This window comes from Anomalospiza imberbis, chromosome 4 (assembly GCF_031753505.1).
Source record: "Anomalospiza imberbis isolate Cuckoo-Finch-1a 21T00152 chromosome 4, ASM3175350v1, whole genome shotgun sequence".
Classification (NCBI taxonomy): domain Eukaryota; kingdom Metazoa; phylum Chordata; class Aves; order Passeriformes; family Viduidae; genus Anomalospiza; species Anomalospiza imberbis.
In genome coordinates this window covers 61,309,586-61,330,020 of record NC_089684.1, presented here as the reverse complement: position 1 = coordinate 61,330,020, position 20,435 = coordinate 61,309,586, and the positions used below count along the sequence as shown (strand labels likewise).

The window sequence follows — 20,435 nt, the reverse complement described above, 5'->3', positions numbered from 1 at the left end:
ACAAACAGGAAAAAGATGTAACACATCTTTTTATAAAACTTAACAAAAATATGAGCAGTTCAGTCTTCTTCCCAGATATTTTTTCTTGCCCCCTTCTAAAAAAATCAGCATCATATAGGAAAATCTCAGGAGACAGTCAGATCAATTGAATAATTTGTTCTACAATATTTTCCTCACGTATCTATGAAAAATTAGGAAGAGTGGCAAAGACTTCACCGCAGCACAGAGCTTTTTAAATCATAAAATGTTTATCAGTTTCTGTGACAACTCAGTAGAGCATTTCTATTTTGGAAAAAACATCACTAGAAGATATGTGCTTGCACTTTTGTGTTCTCACCTAGAATTCACATTTTACTCTCCCTTCACTACTTACCTCTGGCTGATTAGAAATGTTAAGAATGAGGGCCCACAGATCAGCTCGGAGTGCTGTTGGACATCCCTGACGAACATACTGCTGAGCTGCAGCACTATCTTGCTCTGCTAAAACTGTAAGAAACAAAGCAGGTAAAGAGTTGATGTAGTGTAAGACTTCTATCAAATACCTTAATTTTTAACTTTAAAAACTGGCTTACCATGCTGTAAGCATTAGCTAATAGGAAAATACTGAAAAGATCTTGTTTCCACATTGCAATTTTTAAGTAATTCCTTGGGAAACAAGGCAATTGGTATTAATCAGCAAGGCTGTACTACACTCTGTCATAAAATAGCACTCAGTATGTACACATGATTATATCAAGGCTAGTTGCAGCTACTAAGCTGGCATCATGCAGAACAAGCAGCCATTTATAGCCACAAAATACTCCTGGTTTAACTATGAGTGGTATCTCAGTTCAAATAGGATATTGCCACTCATTCTGGCTTATTTTGTGTCTCCCTTCTTTCCATGTTAACTATATGAGTACCTTCACAGATAACTGTGGGGCCAGAATTTTCCATTCCAGAGTATACTGTCATGTTTTCTCATTATTGGTGTATTTACTCTAGAGGATAAAGACCTCGAAAGATATTGGTTTGCCTTCATATTGACATAAAACAAATACTCTACTGCTGACAGGTTTGCTTATTTGGGTTACTGTTGTGAAGCTTTAGGCTACCCTGTCACAAGGGCCTCATGCTGAATACAGTGCTGTATATACCATAGAACAGATTATCATGTTCCCTACTTAAATCTATAAACTTAAAAGACAGACATTTTCAGCTACTATAATCTGCTAAAAGTGTTCCTCACCAAGGGTGTGTGATTAACTGTACCCTGATACCCAAAATGTCTTTCACAAGAGAGAGAGAGAGTTGGGAGAAATTTCCGTGTTATTATCTAGACATTACATAGGTGTTCAACTGCTTCTTGGAAGTTTCCAAGTCCATTTCCTCTAATTTTTCATAAATGCCTATGAAACAGCTCGCTTTTCTATATCTCATTGAATTTGATATTCACAATATCTGCTCCCATATGACTTAGAAGGATGAGGTTTTGAATTAAATATCTATCTAACTGATTTTTCTTTTCTTCCCTACTTGCTTAAATACTGAATAGACCAGCTTGCCAAAATCTGTTTAAGTTGCAGAGCTCTAACACAGACATTTCTACGATCCTTTGTTCCTGCATGAAGAAGGCGAAAAAAAAACCCCCATTCCTACATTCTCCACAGAACTTCAGAAATACTGTGATTCATCTTGGCATCCATGAGTATTTACCTTAGTTTTCTTACCGACATAGAAAATATTAAGAAGTAGTTTTGGTATATACAAGATGGGTTTTACTAAACACAATAAAATAAAATCCTCAGACTTGGCAATACATCTAATATAAAAGCAAAATTTGCCTCAGTGGCAAACAAAGTCATAGCTAAAACCCATTAGAGCATGCAGCAGTTTTCCCACTGAATGCAAAGGGATTTCAGTTTATGGTCAAGGCACTTACATATTTACAGAAGTTTTAGTCTTTGAATATAGGAAAAGTTAAGGCATTCTCTAGAATAGAGCTGCTTGGTATAGGCAAGAGATGACGAATATGAACGACAGTGAGGAGTTGAATGAATGGCTCAAGAAGTCCAGAAAATATAGTTTATTTGGAAGAATGGGAAAAGAACAGAGCTGGATAGCACCTAATAAGTTGCTCTTGGATTAGAAAATTGACAGTGCAGGACAGAAAGATGGCAACAAAAGAAGTAAGAAAGAAAGAAGGATCATTGTTTTGTTACTGCAACAAAAAAATTAGGGTGGAGCACTTTTGGGACAGTACCCTGCCTATTTTTTTCTTTGATGCTAATGTTCAGCAGGAATCACAAGAGACAGTAATGACTAAATATTGGTGTATTTCAACCATTCCTTGTATGTTTCTTCTATAAGCAAACTTACACTATTAAGTTATTATTTATTTTAACTTCCCCTTCCTTATGTAGGTTATTTCTTAACCTACGAAAACAATCCTGGAACTTTTCAGAAAAAGCAGCATAAAGAGACAAGTGAATATTGCATAGTGGCTAATATGGAATACTAATACTAATTGCTAATACTGCAATATTTGGCAATTGCAACTGATTATTAAAAAGATTATTCTGGCACAAAGGCATAGATCCCATTACAATAATGAGATCTTTGTGTGCTGAGAAGGGACTCCAGAGAATTTTCATTTTAAACTGAAATTCAGTAGTGGAATAAGTTAAGTTGCCACCAAAAGTATGTCTATGTGCTTCCTATTTTTTTTTTATTGAAATACCTGTGGAGCTTTTTATCTGGTAGCTACTAGTACGCTGCAAATATTTGCTTTTCTATCCCTGTCTAAATGATAACAGTATTAGTGATTGTCTATCTAAATTACGATGGCATTACTGATAATGCTTTGTGCTAGTCTAAGTTCTTAAAATTCTAAGAGGTACATAGAAATACAAATTTACTAAATGTATTCTTAACTACTCACAGTTTATTACAGATAAAAAAAGATCCATACCTTTCTGCCCAACACGTACATGTTCATTTTCAAAGAACTCTAGAAAATAAAAACAGAAAAGTATGGCAAAAAATAAATGAAAAAGACACCCCAGCTAATAATGCATTTTGTATTTTTAACACATAATTACATTCAGTTGCTCTTTACTGCTAACATCACTAAAAGTTAACCTGCATCAGACAGAGGCAAAGTTCTTTTTCAAAAACTAATTTTGTGTTTCAAAAAACAAAAATATCAAAGCAACACAATATTACATGATTTTCAACTAGGCAAGTTTCCATTTAAAAGAAAAATCTCGTGATACTACAGTGATTTCCATTTTTATGTAGAAAGACCATTTTAAAACCTCTTCCTACAGCAACAGATGCATACATGGAAAACCAATAGAGATTATACACTATTTAAGTTACTGAATATTAATATATGGATATGTCCTGTAATATTTTCTTGACAACAGTTATTTTAAATATTCTTATATGTACATTTGTATGTATGTATGTATATATATATATATATATATATATATATATATATATATAATATACCTATCTGTTAGCTGCATTAACATTTACTGATAATTTCTGTATTTCTGGAAACAGGCAATATGGTTCTCTAGATCCTGAAGTGTTCAAACATATGAAATCAATGTATTCTCTACTTAAGGTGATGACTTTAAAACTTCTCCAAATATGACTCTTCATATATGCAATGTTTTTTATTATTAGCTATATTTTACTATGAAAATCATTAAAATCATAGCTACAGAACAAGTATTTATGTTTGACTATGGGAAAAATACACCATTTTTTTAATAATTTTGAAGGATTCTACTCATTAGTGTTCTGTTTGAATGACTGGAGCATGGCATTCGCTTACCAGGAGGCACTTGTGCTGAATCATCAATACCCAGCTGTCCTATATTTAAGCCTAGCTCACTAAAGTCTTCTTTCTGAAAAGGAACAGAGCCATAACAAATTAATTGATATTTTTAATTCTCTAAATCACTTGAGATTTCTTCTGAAAGGCTTAATGTGAATATTTTCTGAACCAAATTAAGTTCTTCTAAAGGCATACATTTGTAATAGAATCTCGCATCAATTCTTACTCTAGTTTTAGTTATTAGCCTCAGTTTGCATATAAAGTATGAGCTACACCTGGATGTAGTGAAGTGGTGAATGAAAGATCAGGTTAAGGATCTATAATTCCCATCTCTCTTCCAACCCAGGTGAAGGTCTTTCTACTAGCATAAAATCTGCAAGAGCCTCATCAGTGAAGCATTTAGAAAAACCCTCCTATATATAATACACTGGTACTCAAACATTTCATTCACACCTGACAATAAAGGGATTTATATTTAGAAGAAAGTCAGAAGTTAACTCATTGTCAGGCTACTGATCTTGTACAGAATCTGCAGAATTGATATGTGCTACAAATTTGAAGTTTCTTGTATAGAAGAAAAATTATTACGTGAATAACATGTACAGAAGTGTATTTTTGGCACGAATTAAATCTGTGAGACATAAAATGAAAACTTCCCTACTTGCAGAAATTTCACTGTTTTATTTTTCATTAAAAATATTTTTATAGAACTTCTTTATGCTCTCTATTTTAACTACATATTTAGATTGATTTTCACTTTCAAAAGGAGAAATAAATGATGATACTAATATTCATTTTTATCAGTTAGAATCATTTTCATTAGCAAAAGAAAAAAACTCTTACAGAAACCTCCTATAAGAAAAAAATATACTTACCAATTCTGGAATATCTTTAACTTTTAAGGGAACCTGAATTAGTCCCAGATGATTTCTGAAACTAGGCTGCTCTCCATTTTCATAATTTGGGTTTCGAAGATTCATCAGTACCTTAAAAATTGTAGCTCTGTCATTTCTTGCTTACATTCAGAACCCTTCTCAACATCATCATCATAACAAACAGTGCATTCAGTAAAAAATAATTTCCCACAACTTATATATATAGACACAAATTATCAAATTATATATCAACATTTTCAAAATCAACAAGTATTGACATTTTCAAAGAAGCTAACTTAGTCTACTTTGAAAAGTCAGCTCAATAAAAAAGCAGAAATAATTTTTAATATACACAACTAAGTGCTGGCTACATAGTAATGTCTTGACCAAAATTTACTTCCTCATTTAAGCTATACCAACAACATATTTCTGATGGCTACAGTATCCTGGATATTCTTCAGAATTACTTTTTTCTCCATCTTCTTACACTGGCAATCTTACAGAGCTTCCAATAAAATTGCTACTTAATTTGCGACTAAAATAATTCTTTACTAAATAACAATATATCACAATATCTTCTTTCATATAAGAAAAAGAAATTACAGAATTGAAAAATTAAAGCAAATATAATTTAAAGGACAAGGAATCACCTCAAGGTAACTGTGATCTAAAAAAGAATTTACAGTCCCACACATGCTGTTATTCCAAGGTACAGATTTTGATATGATGTTGAACTACAAAGATTCTTTCCAACATGAATTTCCAGCTCTTATGAAATTCTTTCATAACATTGTACCTCTCACTCTTGTAAGTATTCTAATACCATATAATCTCACTGTCAGACTTGTTAATTTAAAGAAACTGCAAACTCTGGAAAGAAAACAATATAAAAGAAAAGGAGTGATCATGAGGGTCACTGAATAAAGCTGAAAAAAACTACATTTATTTACAGATCCCAGATTAAGAAAACACCAAGGCTGTTAGTACAATGATGAAAAACAAAATAAATAAAACATTTTCAACATTATTTTGATTAACTGAACAAAAGGAATGATATGTAATAAGTACTCTTTTACTATGATGTTCTGTGCTTGAGCCACAGAAAATGATAAATAATACTGACATTTAAGACTTTAAAGATTCCACAGTCACCAATTTTTTTAATGATTCATTTTGATTACATACAAAAGCCTTGAAATTCAACACAGTCCTGTTTCATGTTTGATTTTTTACAACCTTCTGAGATGACCTACAATTTCAACTGCATACAAGTCTACAATCTATTATCACACAGTCTATTGGCTTCACATATTGTGATTTAAGAGCTTAATACATTGGAATTGAAAATGTAAAATGGTTTAAAAAATCACTTCAGAATTGCTCTCCAAGGAAAAAAGGTTGGGCCCAGACTATGCTTTAGAGAAGTTTATCACAGGTTCAATTTAAAACTGCAGTTAAAAAATAAAAAAGGGAAAATAACGTTTTGTTTTGTAAACCAAAAATGAATTCACTTGCTATAAACGATAACCAGTATGAAATATACTTAGCAATTATTTTTCCCACTTCATATAAAACACTATAATGGATACAAGCCAATGGCTGAGTATGGTTTCATAGAGGCTTACCTCAAGAAAATCTTTAGGTGCATAAACAGGCCGGAAAAGACTTAGATCTGAAGTAAGATTTCAATGACACCATGTTAAAACCAAAAGACCAAAAACACATGTGCCATATCTGTAACACAATCTAGCAATTTAAATAACAGATTAGAACAAAGATCAAAATAACATCATAACAAATATCATGGCAACAACTACCACATATTCTATCATGATTATGCTACTGATAATTGCCTTATTTTTTTAAACCTCAGATAAATGAAGAGGAGGGTGTTCTTCAAGGTCCCTTCCAGACCAAACCATTCTGTGATTCAGTGAAGACAACAGTAGCCACAGGAAGCTTCTACTTAATCCTCCTAAGTGTTTAGACTGAATCACTCCTAGACTTAGGAAAGATATGATTTTCAAAAGCGGGGTATTTTTTAACAGCTTAGATTATTGAATTACACATATTGCTGTGAAATGAAAACTAGGGAGCAGAACTAAAAAATCAATGAAGCGTATTTGCCACCAGAGAGGTGGTAGTGTGACACAAACCAGCATCTCTGCAAAATCCTTTTTAAGGAACTTGGCTATGAACTAGCATGAGAGTTAGCCTTACTTTCCCCAAGTATAATATGATTGATTATTCTATGCAAGAGTTATTTTTATCTTTTGTCAAGAAAACATGTAAGCTTAATTATCCATAGTTCTGAACATTTTCTGTAAGCCTGAGTTTACAATAAGAGGAGCTGTCTCCTCGTTGAATAAATATCTAAAGCACTGGAATACGACACAATAACCTCTCAGTAATGATTCAAAGTTAGTACAATAACTTGAAACAAAATAACAAGGAAATAAGTATTTATTTATGCATAATGACACATTACCAATGAAAGAAAGAGCAAAATCAATTTGCCTTGAAGAGATTAGATTAACCTTTGACTGGTAAGTAAGATGTGCATCCTGCCTTTCTCTGTACAAAAATTTAATGCATGTAAATTTAGTTGGCCTTACCTGGCTCATCAGTTCCCATTTCATTCCATTTATTAAGCAGTTCTTTTTGTTCATTTGCAGGCCTCTGAAATACACAAAAAAGTGTATCTTCTTTTTTTAAACAGAATAAATAAAAACATGCCTATTTCAAATATGTGTTCATTTCAACTATACATTAATGCAATGTTTTACAAAATAGCAATACAAACTTATTTGCTAACAATTTATCCCTAGTCTGAAGGTACATTACACTGCAAAAAGTCCAAGTTCCAGTTCCTGGAAGGAAAGAAGCCCGTTAAATAGATTCGGGTGTTTAGTGATGAATTTAGGATATTTAGTACTCAGTTTTGGGTTACTGAAGATTTACTGCCCATTCCATAGAGCTGTTGGACTCTTATCAAATTCCTGTTCCTGACAGTAATGAAAACCAAACACAGCAGCATCCTTTAGGTCATCATGAACCACAGAGGTTCTGCCACCTATCACAGAGGTAAAACAGGGGAACAAACAAAACATTCTAACATTGCTCCCTACTTCCATGATCATTAAAATCAAAGCCTCTCTATTAATTAAAAAAAAACCCAAAAACAAACAAACAAAAAAAAAAAAAACAGACCAGAATGTACAGAATGTATGACAAACAGAATCAGCCATGTACCAGTATCTCTCTCTCCTCATGCAGCAGTTCAACTACAGCCTTCTGTGCACACAAAGCACATCTGTATCACACACAGGCCACACAAGTTATACACTTGAGTCTGCACACAAAATACTCTATTAAGAGCAATGAACATAGTAACTAGCTTTCCAACATGCTGCTCCCTCAAGAGGATAATTACTGCAACAGCAAAGAGGAAAATCTACCTAGCATCTTCTCCCAAGCTGAGCTGACACATTCATTGCCACCATCTCTGAAAATTATTCTGCATTAGAAAATATTTAGATACTGAACATGCAGCTCTTGATAACCATGTCTAAAATGAAGATTACAATACAAGTGTGCAAGACAAGGCTTAATTTCAGAGAAAATGTCAGTTCGAAAACAGAAAATTAACAATAGATTACCTTCTGTGCTAGTGGGATATTAAGTTCTGTGCACATGCTGTTCAGACTTTTCAGAATTCGCTTCTCCCAGCTTCCCTAAAATACACACAAAAGATAAATTATAAGGAATTTCTTTTTCATGAAAATTGAATTTACTACGCAATAACAAGCAACTTTTTGAAGTCAGATATATATAAAAGTATAGCAAGAGTCACTAGCTGACATCTGCAAACCTATGAAGCGAATATTTACATGCTTCTTTTACATGGAAACAACAGATCAAACAGATCTCATTCTTTACAACACAAAAAAGAACCAGAAAGTTTAGTTGTTCATATTTCATATCTTTAAAAAAACATGTATTTCACAATTACTACTTTTTATATATGTTTAATGATCAAGCTTCTTCATAGATCAACATTTAACAATTTTTTCAAACAATTATAAGAGGTCCATCAACTGTGCATAGCAAATACCTTCTCCACTTTGGGGCCTGAAGAGACTGGCAGTCTTTCTCCACAAAAAGTATCTTAGATGTTGTCAGAAATAAAGGAAAGTTAGAAATCTGGTATTTTGTAATGCTTAAAAAATAGTTCTTCTAACACAATGCTCAGGAAATAGAGCATTCTCTGTCTAATCAGAGAAAACCAAAAGTAGACAATACCTCAGTGGCAAGTGGACAGCTTAAAAAGCAACCAGATTCTTCTGACAACTGCATTAGCCTTCAATAGCGCCTACTCCATGGCTAACTCCTCTGAACTTAATGCCACTTAGTAATGGCTTCCTTGTCAAAGGACTTGCTACATTGCTTCCATGATTACAACATCACTGGTGGGTTTTATACTTAATTTAGTTTTCTGTGGATGACAAGCCAGACCTTGATCACATGAATGCAAAGACTCCTCTTAATTTCATTTAGTTCTATTTATTGCTTGTAATTTGCTCTAGACACAAATTTTACAACAGTTAGTTACTGTTTAACCACGCTCCTCAAAGATCTGTCCGGAAGAGGCTGCAGTTCATTAGACAGGAAGAAAATGAAGGGAAGGGCAGTTAAAAAAAGAAAATTAAAATCTTGTCTATATTTGTTTCATTTTAGCTTTCATTTACAAGCTCATTTACAAGATCCTCTCATAACTTTTTCCATCAAAAAAATTGCTATCTTTCACCAGAAAGTTTTCCTCACAATCAATTTTCTTTTGCATAAACAAAACAGGACTGAGTTTTGAATCTAAGGAATGTTTTCCAAATTACATACTTTTTACCATACTCTGTAAAGTATTTTATTTTAACTGTATTATCATATTTAAATTCCTTTCAAATGCTACACAACACCATGCCACAAACTGGTTCATCTCTCACAAAGTGGTAGTATCAAGTATTTACTATTTTGCTAAGAATTGAAGTTTTGTTGCTAGAGAAATAATAAGTGAGAGAGCATGAAGATTACTGGATCATAAAGGATAAGAAAGTGGAAATGGAGAATACACAGGTAGTAGTAGCAAAAACAAAGTCAAAGTATTTTTTGGCAAAAGCAAGATCAGATGATCAGATGGCCTGGCCTCCTGTCCACCCAAACCCTAAGTGTCCAGTGTTGTCTCCCTAAGGAGATTATTCCACTGGCTGATTGTTCCCCATGTGAAAAATTTTCCTCTTCTGTCCAATCAGAATCTCCCCAGGAGTAACTTGGACCCTTTACTTCTCATCTTTTTCATGTGACTCTTGTAAAAAGGAGTCGCCATTTTCTCTGTAGCCACCCTTTAAATACTAGAACAAGGTCTCCCCTAAGCCTCCAGTTCTCAAGGCTGAACAAACCCAGCTCTCTCAGCCTTTCCTCACATGTCAGGCTTCCCAATTCTCTGAACATCTCTGTGTCCCTTCTCTGGACCCTCTCCAGTCTGTCCACATCCTTTACTGTATGGCAGGGACCACAACTGAACACAGTACTCCAGATGTCACCTGACAAGTGTTAAGTAGAGTGGGACAACGACTTCTTTATCTCTGCTGGTGATGCTCACATTGATGCAACCCAGCATCCTGTTGCCTTTCTTTGATGCAGCAGCACACTGTCCACTCATATGGAGCTTGCTGTTCACCAGGTCCTTCAGGTTCATTTCCTTCAGGCTGCTCCCCAGCCAGGTAGATCCAAGGCTGTGCTGCTCTCTGGATTATGTTTTCCCACATGCCAGACCTTACATTTGTGCTTTTACATCATAAGTCTCTTATTAGCCCACTCTTCCAGCATATGCAAGTTTTTCTGCATAGTGACTCTCCCTTCTGACACGGCCACCTCTCCACTTGGTTTGGTACCACTGGCACCATCACTTCATGATACCATCAAAGGGAGGACAGGTGGAGGGGGCATAGGGAGGGGAAAAGCAAAGATATGTGTAAACATATGAAAGCTACAAAAGAAGAGACAGATGGCAGCTTTGCAAGACCAAGAACCATCTAATTCCAAAAAGCAATGGAGGTCAACACACTTGGTGTGACTTACAGTTGCCACACCGGACATTAATCCACTTACTACATGGGGGATGCAACATGTTGGTAATGAACCACTTATACACAGTCATAAATTGTGACATAATTAATCTTTCAAGACCCAGTAAAAGATATTCAAGTAAATGCAAAAAAGACAAAACCCAAGTGAGGGTTATATGGCCTTTCCAAGCAAGATACTGTGCCCTCTCTCCAGGATAGCTGGTACCTGAAGTGAGCAGAAACAGAATGCACTGTTCTTGACTGAAATAAAAGGCAGAGGGAGAGGTGATAAACTCATTTCATTGATGGGAACAATACATTTAACAAGATGATTCCTCTAGTCTTAGGAAGAAATTCAACACTACGAAAACACACCATTAGGATTGCTATGGTTACAATTATTCAGTAAAATAGCTGAAACTGAGGAAGGTAGTAGTGCAATTTGGAAACAATTTCATAGCATCACAGAATGGTTTCCAAGACTAAAGAACCCAGCTGAAGGGAGGGAGAAGGATTATTAACAAGGGCAAGTCCTAGTAATAGGACAAGGGGGAATGGATTTAAACTGAAAGGGTATGTTTACATGAGATATGGGGAAGAAATTCTTTACTGTGAGGGTGGTGAAACATTGGACAGGTTGCCCAGAGATGTTGTGGATGCTCCATGCCTGAAAGTGTTCAAGGACAGGTTGGGTAGGGCTCTGAGCAATCTGATCTAGTGGGAGGTATCCTCACAAGGGAAGGCAGAAACCAGATCTTTAAGGTCCCTTCCAACCCCAACCATTCTATCATCCTATGACATACAGCATTACTACTCATTGCCATTAATGCTCTATCCTTCTCCAGAAACCTGGGTTTTTTTGAGGTAGGAAAAGAAAGCAATATAAAAACTTCAGTCTGACATTTATGAGAAAACAGAACTAATGTGAGGAGAAAAAGGGTTAATTATTAACATTTTAATACCTACTCTAGAAAAAAATATTAATATCGCTTTAATCACTGATTCAAAGTCATTCCAGTAACTATCAGAGATGGTTTTCTGGGAGTAGTACCCTTATTTCCACAATTCTGAAGTAGAACAGAATTAATTAAGATAGAAAAGGATAAAGAAATTGTCAACAGACTTACAACAATGGAAACACCATCTTAAATGGTGACTGTATCTAATAAAAATAGAATATGACAAATACGACTTATATGCAGAACATTTTTATATGGGGACATATTTTGATGATAGCACCAAAGTATTTTTTTCAACTGCTGTGATGCTAAATGAAAATAAAGTAAAAAAAAAATCTACCTACAAATAAAAAAACCCTAGTCTTTACTGTCAAAACATTAGATTTTCAATACCCGTGGAAGTAAATTGTTATGTTTTCACTTACCTTTCTCCCAAAAGGTACTGGCAACCTGTACATTTGTATTTTAGTTATTTCCAAATATTTTAAACAAACAAAATCGTTGAAACACTGACTTTGTAAGCTTTTTGCACTGTTTATTAATCTTTAATCAAAAAGAGTAACAAAACAAAACCTAGTTGTGATTCAATTGCTCCGATGATGCTTGTTTTCTTACAGGTCCATTATCTACCGTGATGTGTGTCATCTTGAAAATCAAACATTTGCACATATCTCAACAGTTTTAGAAAAGATGTTTAGAATGTTAGTTCTCTAACTGTGCATTCATTACTCTTTCACAACTACCATAATTTACCAGTATTTCTCTATGGAAAGGATTCACAAGGCTTTATCAAAGAGCTGGATTTCAAGAAAGGGTTTGAAAGAGCATCATACTAGTTTGGCTGGGATAGAGTTATCTTTCTTCGTAGTAGTTGGTAAGGTGCTTTCTTTAGGATTTGAGACCAAAAGGGTGTTGATAAAACACCAATGTTTTAGCTGTTGCTGAGAAGTGCATACATGGCTTCAAGGTCTTCTCTAATGCTTCCCCAATGGCAAGGAGGCTGGGAGTGCACAAGAAACTGGGAGGAGACAGAGCTAGGACAACTGACCCCCAGTGAGCAATGGGATATTCCAGACCATACATCATCTTCCAAACAAAGAAGCTGGGACAAAAGTTGCCTAGTGCTGGAAAGTAATTAATGTAATTCCTGTTTTGCTTTGTTGGCATGTGTGTCTTTTGCTTTGCCAATTAAATTAGCTTGGTAACACAATTTCTCACTTATGCCCTTTTGATTCTCTCCTGTTTCACTGGGTGAAATTGAGTGAGTGGCTGAGCTGCCTACCAGGGTTAACTCACCTAGAGGACATGGGTGACTAATACTCTTTGAAATAGGGAATCAAATTTTGAAACCAGCAAAGACAGGACTTCTCCTGCTCATTTTTCAACTACTGGAATAATAGGCTTTTCTACATACAGCTAAAAACACTGCAAGTATTACATACACTTTTGTAAAATAATAACCCATGAAACTGGTTCAAACATGCATATGGATATATGTCTGTGGTTTTTGCATTAATAAACTAGTAACAGTGATTCTTTTCAGGCAGCAAATTGTGGCAATACATTTCACACCGCACAAGAAAAATTGATTAAAACAATCTTTAGCCCCAAATTCTAAAGGCTGAACCCCAGGACAGAGAGATAAGACTTAGGGGAATAAACAACAATACGATTGTAAAGGTAACACAGCTTGTTGAGTATTTTGTACAAGAATACTGCAATGTATTTCTAGGCACAGCGGAGTTAAATACACCTTTATCCCTACCTCAGAGATTTTTGTTAGATCATATTCTTGAAGCTTGTTATTTTTTTCTTTACATTTGTATGTGGATTTTTTTTTATTTCAATGGCATATATTGGCAAAAAAAATTAACAAACAAGTAAAAGTATTTTTTCCTGACACCAAAAATCCTCGTTTAATCTTTACAGTCCAGTTTCTCTTATTCTCCTTCAATATGCCTTAAGCTCCTCAGCTCTATACTTTTCATCTTCCTTTCATATTTTAAGTACTAAATATATCTCTTATTTCTGAAGATCTCACTATCTCTGCAACCTCTTATCTTTCATCATGAAACTGCCTGTGCCCTCTCAAAAAATGTTTTTTGTCACCCTAAAGAAATGACCTATAGCTATCCCCTATTTTCTTCTCAATGAAGCCAAATTCTCTTCTTTGACATTGTCACATCATTTCTATTCTACACTTTGCACCTACCTGCCACTATATCCTACTTCCTTTGTGGATGGAGAATTACTCAAGCACTTTCTGTATTTATGTAAAATGTCACATATACAATATTACTATTAACTTTGATGCAATTACAAATCTGTGATTTTCCTAAGGTATAAAGCCTAGAAACACAATAACATTCCACAGAATAAATCTCAAATAGTCTAATTAAAGCTCTGATATGAATGGTAAAATTGATAACCACCAACCTGTGCTTTCCTCATATAGGCTAAAGGTTCTTTAATATGTTCAGGCGGTGCTGCAGGATGACAGGGCGAAGGAAACCTTAAGAAGAAAATAGGTAAACTTTAAATATTCAGATGTTTTAGTTTGCTTAATTAATCCCATATTTGTAAACCTAAAGATAACTTCTTTCATGAGAGCACTAACAAAAACACAAGTGTATGTTGATCAAAACTGAGTATTATTTTTAGAAGTATTTTTTCCTCATCCATTCTATGGATATAAATAAGATAACAATATGCAAGAATTAGTAACATTTCAACATGAGTTCTTCTTGTATTAAAAGTCATGCTCCCTTATAATTTCACATATAAAATAAAATAAAATAAAATAATTACATTAACAAATCAGGTATTTTAAAAGTGTATTCTCTTCACATTACGTCGTCTTTATGATTCCCTGGAACTTTCCCTCTCCAAGTCATCACATTTTTTCAAGTGACAATATATTTTTTTGAGGGTCTCCTTTTAAAAATCAGTAGTGAACATGTACATGTCCAAAGTAATTATAAGTTTAAGTAAGGTACTGACTTAAGTAAAGTTGAATATCCACTCATAAATTGCATTACAACAAAATATAAAAGCTGGCACAAAAATTTAAAACTAAACCAAAACATTAATTTATCTTTCAGTAGTGTAGGTTATTTCCAATGAGATGAGTTTTTGCCAAACATTACATCCAGTTAATTTTAAGTGTCTCAAATATATTTCAGGAAATAAAATTTACACATAGCTTCTCTAATAGTTAGCCTGAATTTTCATTTGTTTGAATGCATTCAATCAGTTCCTATCATATGTTTTTGGGAAACCCTCCCCAGATTTCTTCCCATTTTTAACAGTAAGATCATTCTTGTACTTGCTGCAAATTTGTTATGGACTATTCTGTCCCAGTGTGTAAAACAGAATCAATATCAACAGATTTCAGAAATGCTGCTTCTTGGCCTTTCCACAATGCTCATGAAATCATGGTGTTCATAGTTAATTTCAATTTTCAAGGGCAAATTTTGTTATTTTGCTGCTTATTTCCGTGCATTAGCCCTAGAGACAGGTAAATATTTTTCCCCGGAAAGATATGATGAAGATGAATCCTCACTAACAGACAGAAGCATTTTGCTGAATTAAGTCCCTCATACTACTAAATATACATTGTGCTAAACTGGTAACTCTAACAAGCTTATTTAAATTAGCACAAATAGATTTGCAAACACATTTCTTATTTCATAGTTGCATTTATGGCTATATCTGTTATGAAATTCACCTTTCCACTGTGCCAGAAGGTAAAGAAAAATTATGCTTCCCAGAAGTCTAATCTGAAGTTTGCTGAACAATAATAAAAAGGAAACTTGACTGATTTGACTGTTTATAACCAAATCCCAAGCGTGATGAGCACTGACCTGAGAAACCTAGAGATCCAAATCTTAAAGATTTTTTAAAATAATTAATACAAAAAACATATGCAATGTTGTGATAAATACCTCAATTAAAACTCATTTGCAGTAACTACCTCATTTACATAAGAATTATATTATGACCCTTGGTACATTTGGAAGTAAAGCCAAAAGGAAAATACTAAAGTAACTACAAAATGTGCTGATACTTATTTAATCTATTCTTAAAATGCACTTGAATCCAGTATTTTCACTAGGATGAAGAAGAAATAATGGCACGTTAAAAACAGAAACTAAGCAGGTACCCTTGCTATGACACATATTGCAGATTATAGTAACACACCATACACCTCTGTAAACAAATGGATCAAAAGTAAATCATGTGAGTAGAACTCATTAAGTGAAAATACTAAATAAACTCACACATTGAGTTCACTATAAACAGCATTCTGAAGCTTCTTTTCCCAACCTGTTAAAATAAAAAAAAAAAACAACAACCAGAAGAAAACTTTAGGAATTAATACTAATAGAACATCAATCAGAGGTTGCTTTGCAGTCACTGGAGTTTAATGTCTGGTCTCAGTTCACATCTACCTACCAGAGAGACAAGAAGAGACAAAGAAACCTCAATCTAATTAAGATAGGAAAAGTGCAAGTTGAAACCTCTATAGAGACCAAATATCCTTTATTTCCATCTGCTGTTCAAATAATTACAATATAGTTTTGGTAAAAAAAAATTACATTCTATTTCTTAAATCCATCATTTTATTAAACCAACAGTTAATATTAATAGAAGCAGTGTTCCTAATGATCATAAATCTAAGATCATTTATCATAAAATTCTCACATTATAGTAACACAGGCTACAACTTTCAATGCAAATTGGAAATTTAACTAAAGGTAAAATTTTCAAGAGTATCTCCATGGAAGTTAATTTCCATTTTCAGAAGTGACTGAACTCTCATTTCACTCAGAACTTTCAAAAAATCATCAGTATCTTATAAAATTATAAAAGCACTTTGCATAGTATGTTTTTCAAAATGCAGATGGAATTCAACAACACTTTCCCTTTTAAATTTTCTCTATCTGATTTAATAATCTGGAATCAATGAATGTCTGCTTCTGGCTACTGTCAGTGACAAGACACCAAGCTCTACCAACTACTGTTTTCATCACTTATATCACATATGTTCTTACATACATCTATCCTCCTCACAAATATATCAATGAAGTATTACAAACCTGATGTCTTCAGAAAATCCTTAATATCCTCTTTTAGAGATTCCAGCTTAATTTCTGGTTTGTGTAGGCTAACCTAATATGAAAAATAAATAAATAAGCATCAAGAACTGAAGAGAAATTACATTACTCAAGTTATGAAGTAAGTAATGAACATGCTTAAGGTTACACCCAAAGCAAAGTCCTTCCTCGAGCAATGGCTACAGCAGTCAAAAAGATCAGTTAACTTTTTTCTCATTCAATGTCTTTGCCTTTTTCATCAATGCTAAAAGGTGTGGGGAAGAAGAGAGAAAAAAGGAGTAGAATATGCAATGAATGCATATAAACATACATGTTTAATAATCTGAGCAAAGAACCCCCATACTTAGCCCAAATGCTAGACTATACACATTAAGGAATTGGTCATAAGGTAAACATGGTAAAAACTAGAAGACAATCCCTGTATTTCACCTCAAAGAATTAAAACTGGAAATATTCCATAATTTTTCACTTAACCTCCCACACTTCACCTCTTTAAGGTAAGAAATGCCATCTTCAAACAAAAAAAAAAACCTGAGTGCATCAAACATTCCCCACTGCAGCTGTAACTAGTGAGTATATACAACCTCTTACAATGAAATGCACTCAACACACTAACCAGCACGAACCAGCTTTAGAACCACACCTTGACACAACCATACAGATGGTGCTGCACATCTTTCAGCAACAGCAGGACCAGCTGCTACAGCCATCTCCTTCTTCTACAGCTAGACCAAGAGGAGAAAATGACTAAATCTCAAAGGTCCAAAAGGACAATAAGCAGAAACTCTGAAGTTTCTGTGAACTGCCTTCCAAGAAATATTTTCCTATGCATGGTACATGGCAATAGCTGATTGACATCAGATAATAAAGCTAAAGGTTCAGAAAAAAAAAAAAAAAAGCAATGCTGCATGCTAACTTGAAAATTACACCAGAAGATCTGTGTGTCCATAGCCATGACAGCTCCAGGCATATGTTAGAAGCATATGGCCATATCTTCTGCATAGAAATGTGAGGTATCTCTTACCAAAAGTTACTCAACAATATGCGGTAGGCATACCAGCTACTGATTCTATTGCAGCAAACTTTCCTGCTGCAATAGAGTTTTAATTATTAGTTAATTAAAAATAATCTTTCACTAACTTGTGTAGTTTTCCAGCCCTAACGGCACTGCTGAGAGCATGGCATGCTTTAAGTGCATGGCACACAACTAAAACTCCAAAATCCTATACTTTGCCTTACAGTTTATACATAGAAAAGGGTGCTTCTGCACTGGAAAAATTGGTCTAGGTGAATTCATAATGCAGAATTTTAAGGAAACCTTTCCATTTTCCTCACATGAAAAGAGGAATGGACAATAATGGAGAGAATGACACCATCAGCATTTCTGCTCTTATTTCTTGTCTCCTTGCCATTACAGGTAAGGAAGGTATTTATATTTGGTTTATTGACTGCAATAGCAAAGAGACAATTTCGCAGCATGCTTCTGAGAAAGAAACGTCATCATAAGCACAGACCAGAAGGTGTGATGAGTTGCGTAACTCTCGTGCCAAATGACAAACGTATTCCATCCGGCACAATGGTAAAAGCTGGCAAAGGATGGTTACTAATGTCTGGGAAACAAAGATTTTTATGAGAGTTCTTGGGCAGCTCACAAAATACCCTTTTAAGCAAAAACTTCAAAGAGTATTTTATGAAGAATGCCTTCTGAAGCTACAGTGACGAAAAGTCCTACGTCCTTTTTGGACATTTGTCAGGCTGAGGGTTTTCTCTGCTGCAAGGCAGTGGTTTTGTGTGTTTCCTGTACAAATTTTAAATAAAGTAACACACATCAACAGGGCAGATTTTGCCATTCTGTTCCACAGAAGTTTTTGTGCACTCATTTTGTAAATGTTCAGCTTTGTCTTTTGAGTTAAATATGACTAATTCTAATCTCAAAACCCATGGGGTGTTTACCTGTCAGGTCTGGTATGCTTTTTAGATATGCAAAAAAATCCCCTCACAAATACAACTCATTGACAGATGATAAATCACACGCACAAAGAAAGCTCCTGTACAATCTGCTATAAAATGGGTTAATTATCTTGACACTGAAAACAGTACAAGAAACGATGGAAGTGTAATCAGAACAGTATTTCAATTCTCTGCTGTTCACACACCTGTGAGCTCTTCGCCTATTAAGGAATATTTGACGCTCCTATTGACAACAACAGGAGTTTTTTTGGAGATTCCTGGAAATTCTGGAAATTGATACAACATATCACATTAGAAGGCATTAAGTAGTCCACAGACTACTTACCATTTTCTCTGTCAAGCCAAAAGAAAAACAGAGGTCTTTCTTTTAAACTGCTGTTCCTAACAGAGCCTGTTCCCCACCTGTAGAATATAAAATCCAGTGACTCTCCTGTATGCAGCAGAAAGGAAACAGGACAGCACGTTGGGGAAGATTTTCTCCAAGGTTTACATTAGTGCACCAACCTGCACTGGTTACCCTCACCTCTTCATGCCCATGTATTCAGTCAAGTCTTATTTAATTATTCCTAGCCCTGCTGTAGCCAATGTGCTTAGGCTAATCTTTAACTTCTCAAAACGTCTATCTTTAGCACTTTTCCTGTGTCCTTTTTCTTCTCTTTGCTGAAAAAAGCTCTGAGACAAATTTTCACATAAGAAATGTGAAAATCCCCCCCATCGTCCCCCCCCAAATTATGGAGGAACTTTTGTCTCCACTTTTACCAATTCAGAGTTCAGTTGCAAAAGCCTCCTCCCATTTACACTCTCCCTTTTGTTTACTTGTGTACTACAAACAACACATTCCTAAGTGCTAAGCAGAACAAGAGAGCCACAGAAACTGTCAGGGAATCATTGCCCACTGGATTTCTGATCAGTTTTCAAATCAGAAATTAGATACTTGAGAATGTGGCAAACAGTTCAGCTGGCAGCTGCAGCCAGCTCTAACACAGACCATATTCTACCTCCATATAACACAACAAGGGAAAATACTCATTTTGATAAGTAATGAACTCTCTTCAGAACTGTTTTGCTGTAACTTAACAGTATGGTACCTCTTTAGAATTCATATGGGTGTTTATGGGAACTAAACTGAGGAATCAAGGGGACTTAGCAGAGCTGATGTTCCAAAATTACTAGTCCAGGTCACCCACATAATCTTGTTTCTCCTTTGGATTAACTGATCTAACTTATTTCTGTGTTGTACCATGTTGGAAAACACATCTAGGTATTTGTATTTTAGGTAGGATTGGTTTGTTTTAAACTTCTTGGAACAACATACTGACTAAGTCTCATTTGCATCTTCATTCCCTGTGATTTTTTTGGTAGAATAAAAATATGTTGACAAAATTTTATTTATATAAAAAAAGTATTACTACAACTTTACATAGATAAAAATGCCTGCCTAAGATTTATTGGGAGAAAACCCCACATTGATGAGATTTGTACTCGTGAGCTGAATTAATTCCCTGCATGATCAAAAAACAGCAAACACCCAGGTAGAACTACCGATTTCAACAACACATCTT

At 34.6% G+C, this 20,435-nt stretch overlaps 1 protein-coding gene across 2 annotated transcripts in view; it reads right to left on the bottom strand.

The window, feature by feature from the left end:
• The window catches only part of TBC1D19 (TBC1 domain family member 19), a 50,984-nt gene that overhangs the window by 23,987 nt on the left and 6,562 nt on the right, over window positions 1–20,435 (bottom strand). For both annotated transcript variants that reach the window (XM_068188828.1, XM_068188829.1), the window contains exons 2-11: window positions 16,885–16,957; window positions 16,066–16,111; window positions 14,222–14,297; window positions 8,364–8,438; window positions 7,320–7,383; window positions 6,330–6,376; window positions 4,705–4,815; window positions 3,827–3,899; window positions 2,951–2,989; window positions 374–486 (exon numbers count right to left, since the gene is read on the bottom strand). In XM_068188828.1, coding sequence (XP_068044929.1) covers window positions 374–486; window positions 2,951–2,989; window positions 3,827–3,899; window positions 4,705–4,815; window positions 6,330–6,376; window positions 7,320–7,383; window positions 8,364–8,438; window positions 14,222–14,297; window positions 16,066–16,111; window positions 16,885–16,957 — 717 coding nt within the window. The remainder of the gene's footprint in view (window positions 1–373; window positions 487–2,950; window positions 2,990–3,826; window positions 3,900–4,704; window positions 4,816–6,329; window positions 6,377–7,319; window positions 7,384–8,363; window positions 8,439–14,221; window positions 14,298–16,065; window positions 16,112–16,884; window positions 16,958–20,435) is intronic.